This window comes from Panthera onca, chromosome X, assembly GCF_046562875.1.
Source record: "Panthera onca isolate mPanOnc1 chromosome X, mPanOnc1 haplotype 2, whole genome shotgun sequence".
Taxonomy (NCBI): domain Eukaryota; kingdom Metazoa; phylum Chordata; class Mammalia; order Carnivora; family Felidae; genus Panthera; species Panthera onca.
Window position 1 is genome coordinate 129,782,119 of NC_138357.1, and position 18,891 is coordinate 129,801,009.

An 18,891-nucleotide genomic window follows, 5' to 3' on the forward strand; every position below is an offset into this window, starting at 1 on the left:
ACCCAGCTGGGCTCATGGAGAAGGTCTATTCTGGGGCCAAGGTGTGCACGGGCCGTGTGCACAGAGGGACCCAGCTGGGCTCATGGAGAAGGTCTATTCTGGGGCCAAGGTGTGCACGGGCCGTGTGCACAGAGGGACCCAGCTGGGCTCATGGAGAAGGTCTCTTCTGGGGCCAAGGTGTTCAGGGGCCGTGTGCACAGAGGGACCCAGCTGGGCTCATGGAGAAGGTCTGTTCTGGGGCCAAGGTGTGCACGGGCCGTGTGCACAGGGGACCAGGCTGGGCTCATGGAGAAGGTCTATTCTGGGGCTGGAGTTTCAGGGGCCGTGTGCACAAGGGGACCCGGCTGGGCGGAGAAGGTCTATGTGGGTCTCCCGACTGCCAGCTGTGCCTCCTGCCTCACCCACCGTCTCCCCACTTTCTCTTCCCCGTTTCTGTCCTCTTTTCCTCCACCATCGAGACGTGCACACCCTGTCCTGGTGGGGCTGCCCCCCGTCACCCTCAGGACAAAAGCCCTCCCACTGGAGACCCTCCCCCCTCCCCAGGGCTTGCCTTGCCTTGACATTCCACTTTCTGAAATCCGGTTGTCTGGGCACGTGCCAGCCCGGGGGACAGGACAGGTGAGCCAGCAGCCGGGGTCAGCAGCCGGGGCTCCAGCGGGAAGGTCCAGGCGTTCTGGAACCGGCCACGAAAAGGTCTGGCATTTGCACGGAAAGATGTCTTCCTGGCCGTGTTCTGGAGGGGCCGCCGCTCCCAGCCTCGGTGCCCGGTCCTCGGACCCTCCGGTTTTCTCCCGGGTGACAGGGGACACGTGCGCAGGGGGGAGGGTGCCGGAGAAAAGAGAGAAGCGGGCGGAAAGCTCATCTCCAGGAGGGGAGCCACCCCGCAGGTGGTTGTGAGTCACTTTCCTGGTTCTGGCCACACCCTCCTCGTCACAGAGCCCCCAGGAGCTGTGCATTGTCGCAGGGGGACGACCTGCCGAACCCGCCCTGCCCCCGGAGCCCTCGACACGTCCACTTCTGCCCACGGAGCCTGCCTCCTCCCAGGCACTCCCTCTTTCCTCGGACCGCTCTGCTCCCCTGTCCCCACCCTGGCCTTCCCCGGCCACTCTCTGTCCCCCGGCCCTGGGCCGTCCCCTACCCACGCTCTGTGCCCTCTGTGCCCACAGCATCCCGGGGCACGATGCCCCCGGAAGGGGTCCAGCCCGGGGCTCAGCGGGACGACAGGGCCCGTTCTGTGGGGGAAGCCTGGTCCGGAGTCACTGAGAACCCTGACCCAGTCGGGGCCCCACCCCCACCGTCTGCCGTGGGTCCCAGAGCCCTGTTCGCTGAGTGCATCACACTCCTGCCGTATACATGTGGGACCCACCTGCATTCTCAACAGGTGCCCCACCCCCACCCCCCGCCCCGTCCCAGAGGATGGATGAGGGAGGGAATTCGGGTCCTTGCCTTCCTGGGAGAACAGGCTTCATCTCCAAGTGGGGCTGCTCCGCTCCCTGGACGCTGGTCCATGGCAGGTGGATGGTCTATGAGTCTCCAGGGGCGGCTGTAACCAAAGACCCCAAACTGGGGGTTAAACCACAGGGATCTATTCACCCCCAGCTCTGGAGACTGAAGTCTAAGATCCAGGCGGGACCACTGAGATGCAGGAGTGGGGAGGGGGCTGCTGAGATCCAGGCAGGTCCGAGATGCTGAGATCCAGGCAGGGCAGGGCCACTGAGATCCAGGAGGGGCAGGACCACTGAGACCCAGGCAGAGCAGGACTGCTGAGATCCAGGAGAGACAGGGCGGCTGAGACCCAGGCAGGGCAGGGTCACTGAGATCCTGGCAGGGCAGGGCCGCTGACATCCAGGCAGGGAAAGGCCACTTAGACTCAGGAAGGGCAGGACCACTGAGATACAGGAGGGGCAGGACCACTGAGACCCAGGCAGAGCAGGACTGCTGAGATCCAGGAGGGACAGGGCGGCTGAGATCCAGGCAGGGCAGGGCCACTGAGATCCAGGAGGGGCAGGACCACTGAGACCCAGGCAGGGCAGGGCAACTGAGTTCCAAGAGGGGTAGGACCATTGAGATTCAGGTAGGGCAAGACCCCTGAGATCCAGGAGGGGCAGGACCACTGAGACCCAGGAGGGGCAGGGCTGCTGAGACCCAGGAGGGGCAGGGCTGCTGAGATCCAGGGAGGGCAGGGCTGCTGAGATCCAGGGAGGGCAGGGCCACTGAGACCCAGGCAGGGCAGGACCCCTGAGATCCAGGAGGGGCAGGACCACTGAGACCCAGGCAGAGCAGGACCGCTGAGATCCAGGAGGGACAGGGCGGCTGAGATCCAGGCAGGGCAGGGCCACTGAGATCCAGGAGGGTCAGGACCACTGATATCCAGGAAGGGCAGGGCCACTGAGATCCAGGGAGAGCAGGGCTGCTGAGATCCAGGAGGGACAGGGCCTCTGAGACCCAGGTGGGGCAGGGCCACTGAGATCCAGGCAGGACCAGTGAGATCCAGGAGGGCAGGGCCGCTGAGATCCAGGCAGGGCAGGGCCACTGAGATCCAAGAGGGGTAGGACCATTGAGATCCAGGCAGGGCAAGACCCCTGAGACCCAGGAGGGCAGGGCCACTGAGACCCAGGCAGGGTAGGGCCACTGAGATCCAGGCAGGGAAGGGCCACTGAGATCCAGGAGGGGCAGGACCACTGAGACCCAGGAGGGGCAGGGCTGCTGAGATCCAGGGAGGGCAGGGCCACTGAGACCCAGGCAGGGCAGGACCCCTGAGATCCAGGAGGGGCAGGGCCGCTGAGGTCCAGGCAGGGGAGGGTCGTGCTCCCTCCAGAGGCTCCGGGGGAGGGCCCTTCCTGCCTCTTCCAGCCTCCGGGGCTCCAGGCGTCCCTGGGCCTGTGGCTGCTTCCCTCCCGTCTCTGCCTCTGTCTTCGCGGGGCTTCTCCTCTGCGTCTCTGTGTCCCCTCTTTTGTGTCTTGTAAAGATACCTGTCGTTGGATTCACCCTCATCCAAGATGGGCTCCTCCCAGATCCTCACTTGCTTTGAAAAGACCCCTTTTCAATGCACGGTCCCTGCAGGTGGGTCAGACTGACTTCTGGCGACCCCTCCCGTGTCACAGGGTCCTGAGCCTGGGGAAGGCCGCATGTAGTCATGGCGGTGAGCGGGGTGAAGGGAAGGGGCTGGACGGGCTCAGTGCAGGCGCCGCTGGGCCCGGGGCCATCACGATCTCAGCTGCACAGGCAGCTGGGGTCCGTTTTCCGTCTGGAGGGCGCAGTTGACCCCATAGGCCCCGGGCAGCGACCTGACCAGGGGACCCGGCGCGCGAAAAGGGACGGTGTCAGAGGGCACGAGGGAGTTTCCAGCGGGACCTGCAGGGAAGCCGGCCAGAAGCCACTCGCCCGGCCATCCAGAGGCCGGACAGGAAGCTGCCCCCGCCGGCCTGGGCGCTTAGGAGCAATTAGGATTGTCACAAAGAGGAAGGAGAACAGGAAAACAGCAGTTTTGTAAGAAAGAGGGTCATTCCTGGGAAAGCGGCTGACACATTCCTGACACAGCGGCTGTCCCGGGTTTTGAGGCAGAGACACAGGCACGGAGAGGGACGCGCCGTCGGAGGGAGGGGGTCCTCGGGCAGGCCCCGACCACGCCCACCGTGCCCGGGTCAGGCCTCTGGGGTGGGGCCCCTGGCGGGGACTATAAAGTCCCCGAGAGGCAAGCGACAGCCAGCTTTGGGCTTTGGTTTCTATTTGGGGACACTTCCTCCGAGGCGAGGAAGGAGTGACGAGTGAGGAGCCCGCGGTCCCGGGGGGGGGGGGGGGCCCCCAGGCCGGCTGCCGCCTCCCGCTCGCGCACTTTCTCCGCGTCCCGGGGAACAACCGGCGCGCAGGCTGCGACGCACGCGGACCTTCTCCGCGTCCCGGGGAACATCCCGAGCGCAGGCTGCACGAGGGACCCCAGGCAGGCGGCGGGTCTGCGAGCGCAGGTAAGGGTGCTGGAGACGGCGCGAGCGGCTGTCGCGTCCACTGGGGAATGTGCTAGAATTCACTTGCGCCCCTGGGGGTGGCTTGGTCCCCGCGTGCAGCCCAGCCCAGCCGGGAGGGCCTGGGGGCTCGGATCCCAGGTTCCTGGGCGTCCCCCCGCCCCCCGGGGAGGAGGACTCCACGCGCCCTGGAGGGGTTGTTACGCACGAATCCCTCCCGGAGGGGCAACGCGTGCAGAGTGTGGTCCGTCCACACAGGGGAACACCACTGGTCCACGAAAAGCAGCAAAGCTGTGACCGCTGCATAGACCTGAGCAGTCCATCATCAGGGACGGAAGCAGGCCCACGAGACCCTACGGTGTGCAATCCCGTTTATAAAAATTGTGCACAACAGGGGCGCCCCGGGGGCTCAGTCGGTTGAGCGTCCGACTTGGGCTCAGGTCATGATCTCCCAGTTCGTGGGTTCAACCCCTGCATCAGGCTCTGCTCGGACAGCTCGGAGCCTGGAGCCTGCTTCCCATTCTGTGTCTCCCTCTCTCTCTGCGCCTCCCCTGCTCTCTCTCTCTCTCTCTCTCTCTCTCTCTCTCTCTCTCTCTCAGTTCTGGGGACGGGCAGCCGAGTGAGAGCTCGTGGGGCGGGGTCTCCTTTGGGGGGGCCTGGAACATTCCGGAGCCACATAGACATGGTGACTGTGCCATTTGACCCCCTGCTTGCATTTTGATGGGGATTCGCCTGCAGAAAACTATTCATGAATGGATCCGCTTGAAAGACCACGGACGCCCGCGGGTCCCGTGTGGTGACTGAGGTCCTGCGGGCCACGGAGCCACGACATGGGGACGCCGGGCTGTGTCTGGGGAGGCCCCGGTCCCGCCCTGGGGCGCTCAGCGCTGGCCCCTCCTGTGGGGGGCCCGTGGGCGCCATCCGCGACCCCCGCGCAGTCACGTCCCCGCGGGCACCGCCTGTCCCGCTGGGCGCAGCCCGGAGCGCCCCGCGTCCGCGGGAACCTCAGCCCCAGGCCGCCCTTGCGCCCACGGGTTCGAAAGCGCCATGGTTCGTCCTCTGCGTTTCTGCACCGACGTTTTGTGAACGTCGCGTTGAAGTCTGGCTCACGGTGAATGGGGTTGGGGGTCCCCTGCTACACACGGAGCCTGATGCCTTCCTCTCCTCCCCCTAATCCCTGTGTCACTAACGGGCTACATCCCTGTATTACAGAGCCACTGCAATCCCTGTATTACAAACCAACTATAATCCCTGTATTACAAACTCGCTACAATCCCTGTATTACAGACCCGCTACAATCCCTGTATTAAAACCCGTTACAATCCCTGTATTACAGACCCGCTACAATCCCTGTATTACAGACCCACTACCATCCCTGTATTACAAACCCGTTACAATCCCTGTATTACAGACCCGCTACAATCCCTGTATTACAGACCCGCTACAATCCCTGTATTACAGACCCGCTACAATCCCTGTATTACAAACCCATTACAATCCTTGTATTACAAACCCGCTACAATCCCTCTATTACACACCCGCTACAATCCCTGTATTACAGACCCACTACAATCCCTGTATTACAGACCCACTACAATCCCTCTATTACACACCCGCTACAATCCCTGTATTACAGACCCGCTACAATCCCTGTATTACAGACCCGCTACAATCCCTGTATTACAAACCCATTACAATCCTTGTATTACAAACCTGCTACAATCCCTCTATTACACACCCGCTACAATCCCTCTATTACACACCCGCTACAATCCCTGTATTACAGACCCGCTACAATCCCTGTATTACAGACCCACTACAATCCCTGTATTACAGACCCACTACAATCCCTCTATTACACACCCGCTACAATCCCTGTATTACAGACCCGCTACAATCCCTGTATTACAGACCCACTACAGTCCCTGTATTACAAACCCACTACAATCCCTCTATTACACACCCGCTACAATCCCTGCATTACAGACCAACTATAATCCCTGTATTACAGATCCACTACAATCCCTGTATTACAAACCCGTTACAATCCCTGTATTACAGACCCGCTACAATCCCTGTATTACAGACCCGGTACAATCCCTGTATTACAAACCAACTGTAATCCCCCGTATTAAAGACCCACTACAATCCCCGTATCACTAACCTGCTACAATCCCTGTATTACAAACCCACTACAATCCCTCTATTACTAACCCAGAGGCAATCGTGGCTCCTACCATCCCCCTCTCCTGGGAGGGGGTCTCTCGGGCGTTGAGACGGGAGAACTGCGAGAGAGAGGCTCGGGAGACGAGCTGAAACCCCTGGGTGGGGTCCATGTTGGGTCCTGTGACGGGGGCTGTGAATGCCCAGCACAGGTGTCGGGGTCGGCGGCCCCAGCTCTTCCATCCCGGCAGAGATTTTCCGGACGGGGTTGACCGGGTGGCACGTTTCGCGGGCGACTCTCTGCGGGGCACAGAGCGCCGGCCGCCAGGGCGCGCGTGACGAGGTGGGGCGCGCGCGCGCGGGGTTGGTAGGGAGAGCGGGAGGCCCCGGCCACGCAGGTGCGGGCCCAGGAGGGCCAGGTGGGCGCGCGGGCTTTGCGGCGACCCTGGCGACCGTGGCCAGCAGTCCCGGCTGGGGCGTCGGGGGCGGGCAGCCTCCAGTTCCCGTAACCCTGTCGGCCCAGGACCCCGGGTCTGTGTTGACTTCGTATCTTAATTGCACTTCCTTCCCCCGCTCTGCCCCGCGGCGTTTCCCGGCCCGGGGGGGCCAGGCGGGAGCCAGGAGCGGGCTCCGGGCTCGGGGCGGGGGGGGGGGGGGGGGGGGTGTCTCTGCCGGCCGGCGGACGCGCACACACACCCCGCCCCCCAGGGCTGGCCCCACGCGTGCACACGCAGGAGACGCGCGCAGGGGTGCGCCCACGCAGTCCCGCCGGAGCCTTCCCTCCCTCCGTGCGCCCTGCGCCCGCGGTGGCCCGGGCTCGCCGCCCCGCACGGCGCGCGCTGAGGGTCCCTTCTCTTCCAGTGCGCGCCGTCGGGGACGCGGGAGCCGAGCGCCATGGCCTTCCTGTGGCTGGCCTTGTGTCTCACGCCCGCGTGCTGTCTGCTGCACAAGGACGAAGGTGAGGAGGAAACCCACGAGCGCTGTGCGCGTCTGTCCAGGTGTTTGCGGCTCCGTGGCTTTGCGGGGAGGGGGGGGAGATGGGGGGAGGGGGCAAGACGGGGGGAGAGGGGGTGGGAGGGGAAGAACGGGATGAGGGACTGGGGGGAGGAGGGACTGGGGGAAGGAGGCGGGGAGAGGGGGTCGGAGGGGGAGGAGGAGGAGAGGGACTGGGGTGAGGAGAGGGGGCAGGAGGGGAGAGGGGGTTGGAGGAGGGGGGTCCAGGGTTCAGGAAAGGACAGGCAGACTCAATAGTGACCCAAGGGAACGCAGGGCCGTCTGCCTGCAGACCGGGCGCCATCTGGAAGGTTCCCAGGACGCAGGGGGCGCGAGAGAGGGCCCAGGCGCCCCTTTCCCAGCGCTCGCAGAGGTGGGCGGGGCTCCGGGCCACCAAGCGTCTTACTTCTGCAGGAGCACCTCAGTGTCCCCGCCTCACCTCGGCCGTTTTATCAGTCGGGGCGCTGTGAGCAGCAGGGGGTGGGGGGGGGGACAGCCACAAGATTTCATAACCCGTTAGACGTTCACTCCTTCCTCTAGCGCGAGTGAGATTCACATGCTTTGTGGGGACGGAGACGAAGGTCTTTGTCCCCTGAAGGCGGCTGTCAGGGTCTGCGACGGAGGCCAGGACAAAATTCCAGGGCCTGGGGACGTTAAATACAGGCACCTATTTCTGAAGAGTTCTGGGGACCAGAGGCTCAGATCCAGGAGGGGCAGGGCCGCTGAGATCCAGGCAGGGCAGGATCACTGGAATCCAGGCAGGTCACGACCCCTGAGACCCAGGAGGGGAAGGACCCGTGAGACCCACGAGGGGCGGGACCCCCAAGATCCAGGCAGCACCACTGAGGAAGTGTGGAAATCACATGCCTTGCCCCGTTCTAGCCTTAAGTAGAAGTGGTTAGTCTTTCACCAGTGAGTCTGAATTAGCTGAAACATTTTCATAGATTTATCAGGGTAAGGAAATTTTCTTCCATTCCTGGTTTGCTTAGATATCTTAATCCCAAATGGGTTTTAAATTCAGTCATTTTTTTGTTTCCTGCTTTTATGGAGATTATTAGTTTTCTGTGAATGGGGTGAATTCTATTCATGGTTAAAAGAACCTTGTATTCCCGGAGTAAGTCTCTTGGGTCGTGTAGTATTACCGGGTTTATGTATTTTTGGATTTTATTGACTAAGGGATTTCTATATTTATAAAGGGTGCTGGCCTTGAGTTTGCTTTTATTATTTTCTTATATTTCTTAATTTTTAAGTTTATTTCTTTATTTAGAGAGAGAGGGATAGGACGAGCAGGGGAGGGGAAGAAAGAGAATCCCAAGCAGCCTTCCGACGCTCGGCACAGAGCCAGACGCAGCGCTCGAACTTGGGAACCCCGAGATCACGACCCGAGCCGAAAACAGGACGCATCACGGACTGAGCCACCCAGGCGCCCCTCGCGTTTCCTCTTCATATCTCCGATTTTGATGTTGGGATGACGATGACTTCCGAACACGAAGTCGCAAAATACTTCCCATCCTTTCCTTTCTTTTTTGAAAGTCTGTGCACAGGATACTAGTTCTTCCTTAAATATCGGATCCTTTATAGCTATTGATTTTATTCATAAACAGCACGTAAAATATGATAAAGATCTGCTAAAATTAAGATTCATTACTTCATTTTTCATACCCGTTTTAATGACGTTCGATGTTGAGCTGGCAGAACTCAGCGTAAATTTGGAGGCATAAGAATCTGTTAAAAATTAACGTTTTCCGGGGCACGTGGGTGGCTCGGTCGGTTCAGCGTCCGACTTCGGCTCAGGTCATGATCTCACGGTTCGTGGGTTCGAGCCCCGCGTCGGGCTCTGTGCCGACAGCTCGGAGCCTGGAGCCGCTTCGGATTCTGTGTCTCCCTCCCTGTCTGCCCCTCCCCTGCTCTTCCCATGTGTCTGTCCCGAAAACAAATAAACCTAAAAAAGTTTTTAAAAATTACATTTTCAACTTAGAAAAAATTTCCCTTGGTGCATTTTCTTATTATTTTTTTTACTGTTTATTTATTTCTGAGATGAGAGAGAGACAGAGAGAAGGAGAGAAAATTCCCAAGCAGGTTGCGTGTTGTAAGCACAGACCTGATACGGGGCTCGAAGTCAGGAACGGTGCGATCATGACCTGAGCCGAGTTCAAGAGTCAGACGCTGAAGTGACTGAGCCACCCGGGCGCCCTTCGGGGTTTTATGTTTTTTGTTTTTAATTGTTAAGGGGTAAATTATCCTTATGTGTCGTGAGAACCCCCAGGCGGAAAGCTAGGTGTTTGCGTGGGTTGGTTTTGCTGATGAAACGAAGGTCGTTGATCTTGATCAGCAATCATCATACTCACAGGCCGTAAACGAGGTGGACGTTTATGAAAGTCATGTCCTGTGGGACCTGTGGGACCTTCAAAGGGACCCCAGAGAAAACCTCACCAAGTATCTGATGGGCGTCTGGGTCTCAGCGGCAGAGAGAGACGGGGACACAGACTCGGAAGCAGGCTCCAGGCTCCGAGCTGTCAGCCCAGGGCCCCACACGGGGCTCGAAGCCACGGACCATGAGTCCTCAGCGGTGGGACGTCTTGTGACCTCAGGCGACCCTGTGTCCTCGTTTCAGATCCCGAGTCGCCGATTAAGAACCTGCGAATGCAGCCGGAGACGAGAAGGTTGACCTGGGACCTCAGCGGAAACGTGTCTGAGATCGGCTGTTTCATCAACTCGAGGTTCATCACTAAGGTAGGCTCGTCCCCCGACCTCGGCACCGGGGGTCCTCCGGGGACCCGAGAGCCACCGTCCGGCCCTGGTGTCGCAGACGTGGGGGTTCTCCTGCGGGCTGGGCTGGGGGATGGGGTGGGGGGGGGTCCCCGCCAGGTACCGTGGCCCCGGGGCCCGCGTCTGGGGGTCTGCGACTCGGCCGTGCTGAGACCCCACGACAGGCACCGCCCGTCCCGTCCCGCCTCGTGCAGAAGCCCGTGCACGTGGCCGGGATTTCTGAGAAGGTTGCGCGGGAGCCCGAGGGCGCATGGCTCAGGGCGGGAAGCGTCCGGGGTTCTGACGCCCTGGGCGACAGGGCCCAACGTGACACGCTCCCTGTAGGCCACCGACAAGCGTTACTGCGAGTTCCGCGTACTTTCCTCGTGTCAGGTGACGAATTTCACGGTCGCCTCCACCGGAGACCGGCCGTTCTCCGCGGGGATCCTGTACCCCAGGCCAGGTGAGGGCAGCGGGGTTCGGCACGGAAGGGCGTGGGCCGCCCCTCGCCAGCTGGCGCCACGGACGCAGGCGTCACCACTTCTGCCGCGGGGTCTCCGCGGGGAGTGGCGACAAAAGGACGCGACCCCGGGGCGGGGGTGGGGGGTGGGGGGGACGGTCCACGCACGCGGAAGGAGGTCGTCCGCGGGGGCTTCTGGAAGCGAACTGGGCAAATGAGGACACGGGGATGGTGGGCAGGGCTGAGGCCGGGAGGGGAGGGGCACGAGGCGATCGGGGGACCAGGTGGGCCCGGGGCCTCGGGGACGAGGGTCCCGTGTCCTGAGCGCATGCGTGGTGACCTGCGTTTCAGAGAGAGCTCGGCTGTTTTTAAGAGGCGCTTGATGGGGGGAAACGGAGTCCAGCCATGGGGGGAAACTGAGGCAAGCCGCGGGGGGAAACTGAGCCAAGCCACGGCGGGAAACTCAGACAAGTCACAGGGGGGAAACTGAGTCAAGCCACAGGGGGTAAACTGAGTCAAGCCACGGGGGGAACTGAGTCAAGCCACGGGGGAAACTGAGTCAAGCCACGGGGAGAACTGAGTCAAGCCACGGGGGAAACTGAGTCAAGCCACAGGGGGTAAACTGAGTCAAGCCACGGGGGAAACTGAGGCAAGCCACGGGGGAAACCGAGTCAAGCCACAAGGGGTAAACTGAGTCAAGCCACAGGGGGTAAACTGAGTCAAGCCACGGGGGGTAAACTGAGGCAAGCCCCGGGGGAAACTGAGGCAAGCCACGGGGAGAAACTGAGTCAAGCCCCGGGGGGTAAACTGAGTCAAGCCACGAGGGGAAAGTGAGTCAAGCCACGGGGGGAAACCGAGTCAAGCAAGGGGAAACTGAGTCAAACCACGGGGGGTAAACTGAGTCAAGCCACGGGGCGAACTGAGTCAAGCCACGGGGGAAACTGAGTCAAGCCACGGGGGGGAAACTGAGTCAAGCCACGGGGGGGAAACTGAGTCAAGCCACGAGGGGAAAGTGAGTCAAGCCACGGGGGGAAACTGAGTCAAGCCACGGGGGTAAACTGAGTCAAGCCACGGGGGCAACTGAGTCAAGCCACGGGGGGGAAACTGAGTCAATCCACGGGGGGGTAAACTGAGTCAAGCCACAGGGGGTAAACTGAGGCAAGCCCCGGGGGAAACTGAGGCAAGCCCCGGAGGAAACTGAGTCAAGCCACGAGGGAAACTGAGTCAAGCCCCGGGGGGTAAACTGAGTCAAGCCACGAGGGGAAAGTGAGTCAAGCCACGGGGGGAAACTGAGTCAAGCAAGGGAAAACTGAGTCAAACCACGGGGGGTAAACTGAGTCAAGCCACGGGGCGAACTGAGTCAAGCCACGGGGGAAACTGAGTCAAGCCACGGGGGGGAAACTGAGTCAAGCCACGGGGGGGAAACTGAGTCAAGCCACGAGGGGAAAGTGAGTCAAGCCACGGGGGGAAACTGAGTCAAGCCACAGGGGGTAAACTGAGTCAAGCCACGGGGGGTAAACTGAGTCAAGCCACGGGGGGGAAACTGAGTCAAGCCACGGGGGGGAAACTGAGTCAAGCCACAGGGGGGTAAACTGAGTCAAGCCACAGGGGGGAAACTGAGGCAAGCCCCGGGGGAAACTGAGGCAAGCCCCGGAGGAAACTGAGTCAAGCTACGAGGGAAACTGAGTCAAGCCACGGGGGGAAACTGAGGCAAGCCACGGGGGAAACTGAGTCAAGCCATGGGGGGAAACTGAGGCAAGCCAAGGGGCAAACTGAGTCAATCGTAAGGGGAAACTGAGGCAAGCCATGGGGGGAAACTGATTCAAGCCATAGGGGGAAACTGAGGCAAGCCACGGGGGGAAACTGAGGCAAGCCATAGGGGTAAGTGAGCCAAGTCATGGGGGAAACTGAGGCAAGCCACGGGGGGAAACTGAGGCAAGCCATAGGGGTAAGTGAGCCAAGTCATGGGGGAAACTGAGGCAAGCCACGGGGGGAAACTGAGTCAAGCCACAGGGGGGAAACTGAGTCAAGCCACGGGGGAAATTGAGGCAAGCCATGGGGGAAAGTGAGTCAAGCCACGGGGGGAAACTGACTCAAGCCACGGGGGGTAAACTGAGGCAAGCCCCGGGGGAAACCGAGTCAAGCCACGGGGGAAACTGAGTCAAGCCACAGGGGGGAAACTGAGTCAAGCCACGGGGGAAACTGAGGCAAGCCACGGGGGGGGAAAGTGAGTCAAGCCACGGGGGGAAACTGAGGCAAGCCACGGGGGGTAAACTGAGGCAAGCCCCGGGGGACACCGAGTCAAGCCACGGGGGGAAACTGAGGCAAGCCACAGGGGGGAAAGTGAGGCATGCCACGGGGGAAAGTGAGGCAAGCCACGGGGGAAACTGAGTCAAGCCACGGGGGAAACTGAGGCAAGCCACGGGGGAAACTGAGTCAAGCCACAGGGGGGAAACTGAGGCAAGCCACGGGGGAAAGTGAGTCAAGCCACGGGGGAAACTGAGTCAAGCCACGGGGGAGACTGAGGCAAGCCCCGGGGGACACCGAGTCAAGCCGCGGGGGGAAACTGAGGCCAGCCGGCGCAGGACGCGTCCGCGTTTGTTGCTGCAAGTGTGTGTGGTTTCGCCCGGGGCCTGGACACGCTGGCGCCCGTGCTCACGGGGACGTGCTTTTGTCTCCCGCCCGTTGCAAGCACAGAGGGCCACCCTGAGGCGGCGGCGCAGCGTCTGGGCTGCTGGGTGCACGACGTCGACTTCCTGACGTGCAGCTGGGAGGCGGGCCGCGCGGCCCCCGGGGACGTCCAGTATCGCCTGTACTGGCAGGACCTCAAGTAGGCGCGGCCGCAGGCGCGGCAGGCTGGGTCGACCGGGCGCCGGGGCCCCTGGGGGGACAGCGGTGTCCCCGGCCGCGCCAGGCTTGGGAGGGGGCGCTGGGTCACGGCTGGCGGCCCCTGCTGTGCTGGGCGGGGGGGGGGGGGGGGGGGGGGGGGGGGGGGAGGGGGGCGGTGCTGGGTCATTGCTGAGTGCCCGCCGGTGGCCGCAGGACCTACGAGGAGGAGGAGTGTCCCCGGTACGGGGTGGACGATCGGGGGACACACATCCGGTGTCATTTCGACGACGTGTCCCGGCTCAGGGAACACGTCCGGTTCCTGGTGAAGGGCACCAGCAAGGGCGCGAGGATCCCGTGCTCGGACCTCACTGTGGAACTAGCAAGAATCGGTGAGTCCTGGGGGGGGGGGGGTTCTCACGGTTCTGGGGGCGCATGTGGGTCCCGGGGGGCACCGTCCTCCTGGCTTGGGGACCCCTCCTCGCCGGGACCTCGCACGGGGCACAGACAAAGGGAGCCGTGTGGTCTTCGTGGGAAGCCAGGAAAGCATCCCGGGGGGGCCCCACCTTCATGACGTCACCTAAGCCTAATCGCCTCCCCAGGGGGTCACCTTCGGGGGGGGGGGGGGTCAGGGCAGGCGATGGCACGTGTTCCCGCCACGAGTCTGGGGGGCTCAGTATCGTGCTCGCGGCGCCCGCCGAGGCCCTGTGTTCACCCTCCTTCGGGTTCGGGGCGCGCGGACCCCACCTTAGCAGAGCTCTCTCTGGCTCGTTCCCTTAAAGCGGACCCCTCTCCGCACGGTGGCCCCTGCCAGCCCCGAGAAGCCGGGGCCCCCGCACCGCGCAGCGCGGGGTCACGTGGGGGCGGGGGGCAGTGAGCCGCCGCTTGAGCTGAGACGGGGGTTCAGAGGGGACAAGGCAGGCCTCCTACTGGAAAAGCGGGGGGGGGGGGGGGCTTTTCCTGCGCCCGCGGACTCCCTCCCCTGGGGCCGAGACGCTGTGTTGCGTCCGCTGCTCCCTCGCGGGTGCCTGCGGACCGCGTCCAAGGCCTCGTGCGACGCCGCGCACGCTGCCCCCGCCCCCCGTGTCCACCCCGCGGCTCCCGGCACCGGCGGGCAGGGAGCGAGCTGGGCTGCTCCGGGCGTGTGTGAGCGCCCGGCGGGGACGCGCGCAGCTGGGAACGCGCCTGGCCTCAGCCTCCGCGGGCGCACCAGGACCTCACTTGCACGACTTCGAAGATGCCGGTTGTGCTGCGCAAACATCTGGCCGCCCCCGGGCGCCTGCGAAGGCGCCTCACGTGGAAACAGGGTCTTTGCACGTGCAGTAAGGCAGCCCCCACCCAATCCAATTCGGTGCTGCCCGTACAAAGGGGAGGAGACGCGGAGGCCGACGCCGGGACGGAGGAGAAGGCCAGGCGAGGAGGAAGGCACAGCGACAGGTGACGTGTGTCCAGCCCAGGGACGCCCAGCCTCCCCAGCAGCCGCCCGCAGTGGGAAAGGGGCCTCGAACAGAGTCTCCCTGTGAGCCTCCACCAGGAACCAGCCCCGGGGACACGTGGACTTCAGATTTCTGGCCTCCAGACCTGGGAGAGGGCACATTTCTATGGCCCCAGCCACCAGTTTGTGGGACTTTGCTGTGGCAGCCGTGGGGAATTCGTGCCATACCATTATGAGCGATTTCCAGATGGCACCAGGAGACCAAGAACCCAAGCCTGGGGCCACGGACAGCGACGTCTCTGGGCGTGGACTGGCCAGGTCCGGGCCCGCAGGTGCGGCTGTCTCAGAGTATCAGAGACATCGCCCACTGACACGGAGAATCGGGTCCGGGGGGACTGTTGGTTCCCAGCTGCTGCCTTAACAAACGATCCCAAAGCACGAGGCTTGGAGCATCGGAGTCTGAGATCCAGGCAGGACAGGGCTGTGCCCCCTCCTGAGGCTCCAGGGGAGGGTCCTTCCTGCCTCTTCCAGCCTCTGGGGCTCCAGGCGTCCCTGGGCTCGTGGCCGCGTCCCTCCCGTGTCTGCGTCCGTCTTCCTGGGGCTTCCCCTCTGTGTCTGTGTCTCCTGTTCTGACTTTTATAGGGACAGTCGTCATCGGATTTAGGGCCACCTTGATGCAGAAGGAGGTCGTCCCAGAACCTTCACTTACTGTACCTGCAAAGACACTATTTATTTGGGAGAGAGAGAGAGAGAGAGAGAGAGAGCAAACAGGGGAGGGACAGAGAGAGAGGGAGACACAGAATCCGAACCAGGCTCCAGGCTCCAAGCTGTCAGCACACGGCCCGACGCGGGGCTCGAACCCCCGAACCGGGAGATGATGACCTGAGCCAAAGTCGGATGTTTAACCCACTGAGCCACCCAGGCGCCCCTGCAGAGCTCCTTAGAAGTTAAGTGGCATTTCGCCCTGGCCCTTCCTGCCCCGCGGGGCCCCGGGCCTGCACGTGACCTTGCACGTGGGTGCTATGTGTTGACCGAGCCTTTCAGCCCCTGAGCAGGTGCCACACGAGTGCTTGGCCGGAAGCTGTAGGGGCTGGTGAGTAACCCGGCTCCCTCGCCCTGGGCTGGGGGGCTCCTACCAGGTGCGTTCCTTCGTCCGCAGGGTGGTTCCCCAGCAGGACTGAGCGGCCGCTCTTTGGGAAGTCCCTGCCGCCCGGGCCTCCCTCCCGGCCCTGCCATGGGCGCGTCCTCCCAAGCAGGCTGCTGGCCGCAGGCGTCCTGGTCCTGAGGGGGGAAGGCCATTCCCGAAGGTCCCAGTGCAAGGCAGCAGGAGACGGGCACAGCCTGGATGGCTGCAGGGAGGGGCGGGGGGAGCCGCTTTTGGGACTGTTTCCCAGGACGGAATTGCAGTGGGTTCTGTGGATGCTGCTGGGGTAGAAAGAGGGACCGAAGGAGGCTGGGTGCAGGGTGACATCATAGGTGGGGGGAGAGGAGGAGGAGGAGGGAGAGGGAAAGCAGGAGGATGGAGAGCAGGAGGAGAGAAGGGAGAGGAGGGGGAGAGCAAGAGGAGGGGAGGAGGGGGGAGGGAGAGGAGGAGGGCGAAGGCGAGGAGGGACAGCAGGAGCGAGAAAAAGACGAGGAGACCCCGAGCTGGAGACCACCCTGCGGGGAGCTCTCTGCCAGGGGTCCAGGCGGACCGCAGGGCAGTCGGGCAAGGACGCAGGGCTGGGCTCCTCGTGGAGGTCGGACCCGTGGTGTCGTCTCAGACGCGGTCACACAGGAAGCTACTGACGCCTTGGGGACAGAGAGGCCGACCCTCTGGAGGGAGAGCTGGGGGCAGAGCCCCGGAACGGCACCCCGAAGGGGGGACAGACGGACGGGAGGGTCCCAGCAGCCCCAAGGGCGGACCGGAGAGCAGTGGACGTGTGGCCAAGGGGAAAACGTGAGGTGTAGTCCAGACCTAGGAGCGCATTCCAGAAGGATCTCGGGATGGGCGGGGGTCTCTCGCAGGCTGGTGTCTGAGCACCCTCATTCAACCAGATATCCTGTCAGGCATCTGTCTTGGTGTTTTGCCCTGTCTTCAACCTTGAAATGACCTTCTCTCTGCCTCCCCTGCATCCGAATTTGTAAGAAGCCTGTTTTAAAGGCATCTTCTAGGGGCGCCTGGGGGGCTCAGTTGGTTAAAGGTCCGACTTTGGCTCAGGTCATGACCTCATGGTTTGTGGGTTCGAGCCCCACGTCCGGCTCTGTGCTGACGGCTCACAGCCCGGAGCCCTCTTCAGATTCTTTGTCTCCCTCTCTCTCTGCCCCTCCCCTGCTCATGCCCTGTCTCTCTCTCCCTTTCTCTCTCTCAAAAATAAATAAATATTTTTTAAAAAATTTAAGTATCTTCTAGGGGATGAAAAATATTGATTTTGCTCATAAATTTTTTTTTTCTTCCCTAGAGAGATTAAGTCTGCCCAACATCACCGGAATGTGTAATAAATCCTATTCAGTCATGGAGTGGAAAATGTCAAGCCACTTTAATCACAGATTTACATACGAACTTGAAATACAAAAGGTAAATGCTTGCCCCCACTGGAAATTCTAGATTCTCCGGAATCTATACCCCGAGGGTTTGGAAGCAGATAAAGACACACACACACACACACACACACACACACACACACACAGATATGAACCAAAAAAAAATTGTTTTTAATCTTTTAAAACTAAACATTAAATAAAAAATAAGCAAAAATAAATTTAAAAATAAATAGAAGCTAAACTCTACATAAAATGAAAAAAGCTAACAAAAATGGAAAAAAGTAAAGATCATTTAAGTTTTTGTGTGTGTGTGTCTAAAAAATCATCAAAAAAATATATGAAGCATAAAAATTTTTTTTTAGCTTTAGCAAAAGTAACAGTGTTGGCTATTGAAAGACAGAGGTAAAATTGAAAATGCAGGTCACACGTGGAAGAAACCAGTTCCGCATTTGTCTGTCAAAGGACGCACGTCTAGGGTAGATAAGGAATTCTTTCAAGTCAATACCAAGAAGATAAACAACTGTATAAAAAAACCCAAAGGGCAAAAAGTTGAAACAGCCACTTCCCCAAAGAAGATGTATTCATGACCCATAAATACATGAAAAGATAGCAGAGAAAATGGAAACCGCAGGGAGAGGCCGGTCCACACCCATTAGATCTGCGATAATGACAAAGTCTGGCCCAACCCAGTGTCAGCCAGGTTGTCACCCACTTGACTGGAACACTTTTGTGCCACTAACTCGTGGCCATTTCGAACGGTATGGCCCGTTTCAGGAAACCCGCAGGTGGCTCCTTCTTCTATGAGATGTTCCTCATGGGTGAACATTCTCTGCATTGCAAGAGCCAGGATAAAACCGTATCCTTTACGTAAAAAATGGCGCAGTCGCTTTGGAAGAGCCTTCGGTTCCAGCTTGCCAAGGCAGCAGATCCCCTGCGAGGTGTGGCTCCCAGAGAAGTGTAAACATAATCCCAGCAGAGTGGGGCCCTGAGTGGTCACAGCAGCTGTGTTTGGGAATGACCCAAGAGAAGGGACGAACAAAATATATCCGCGATGTGGAATCCGACCCCCCACGAATGACAGCCGGACACAAGGGCCACCCTGGGGCATCCCGTGTATACACAGAGGCGTGGAAAATGCAGAGTGATGCTAGTGAGTGACGCACCTGGCTGGTTCCGTCCGTGGAGCATGTGACTCTCGATCTGAGGGATCGTGAGTTCGCGCCCCACGTTGGGCACAGAGATGATCAATCAATAAATGTAAAAAATGTTAAGTCTGCAAATTGAAGGACAATGAGCAAACGTTTGGAGCTACTTAGTATTTCATACTCAATTATTGACTTAAAGGTATCACTTTTCTTTACTTTTTTGTATATTCTATGTATTGTTTATAGTTCACTAGTGATGATACGTCATGTTTCTGCAAACGTACAAGTGGTCAAAAACACAAACGTTATTAATTCTACGCTTTTTTTGTTTTTTTGTTTTTGTTTTATAAGACCAGGTACAGGGGCGCCTGGGTGGCTCAGTCGGCCAAGCATCCGACTCTGGATTTTGGCTCAGGTCATGGTGTCACCGTTTGTGGGTTCGAGGCCCGAGGGGGCTCTGTGCTGACGGTGGGGAACCTGCTTGGGATTCTCGCTCTCTCCCTCCCTCTCTGCTGCTCCCGTGCGTTTTCTCTCTCTCTCAAAAAACCAAAAACCAAAAACCAAAAAAGGGTCTGAAACAGGACCCAAACCCACGAACTGTGAGATCATGGCCTGAGCCGAAATCCAAAGCCGGAC

The 18,891-nt window shown here is 60.4% G+C and overlaps 1 protein-coding gene across 1 annotated transcript; it reads left to right on the forward strand.

The window, feature by feature from the left end:
• Window positions 1-3,531: 3,531 nt before the first annotated feature.
• LOC145713662 (interleukin-3 receptor subunit alpha-like) lies at window positions 3,532-17,471 on the forward strand. Its single transcript, XM_081792556.1, has 7 exons — window positions 3,532-3,965; window positions 6,987-7,083; window positions 9,733-9,851; window positions 10,212-10,329; window positions 13,024-13,156; window positions 13,369-13,544; window positions 17,029-17,471. Exons 2-7 carry the CDS (start codon window positions 7,020-7,022, stop codon window positions 17,172-17,174), a joined length of 756 nt encoding a protein of 251 aa, XP_081648682.1. The 5' UTR covers window positions 3,532-3,965; window positions 6,987-7,019; the 3' UTR covers window positions 17,175-17,471.
• The last annotated feature ends 1,420 nt before the right edge of the window (window positions 17,472-18,891 follow it).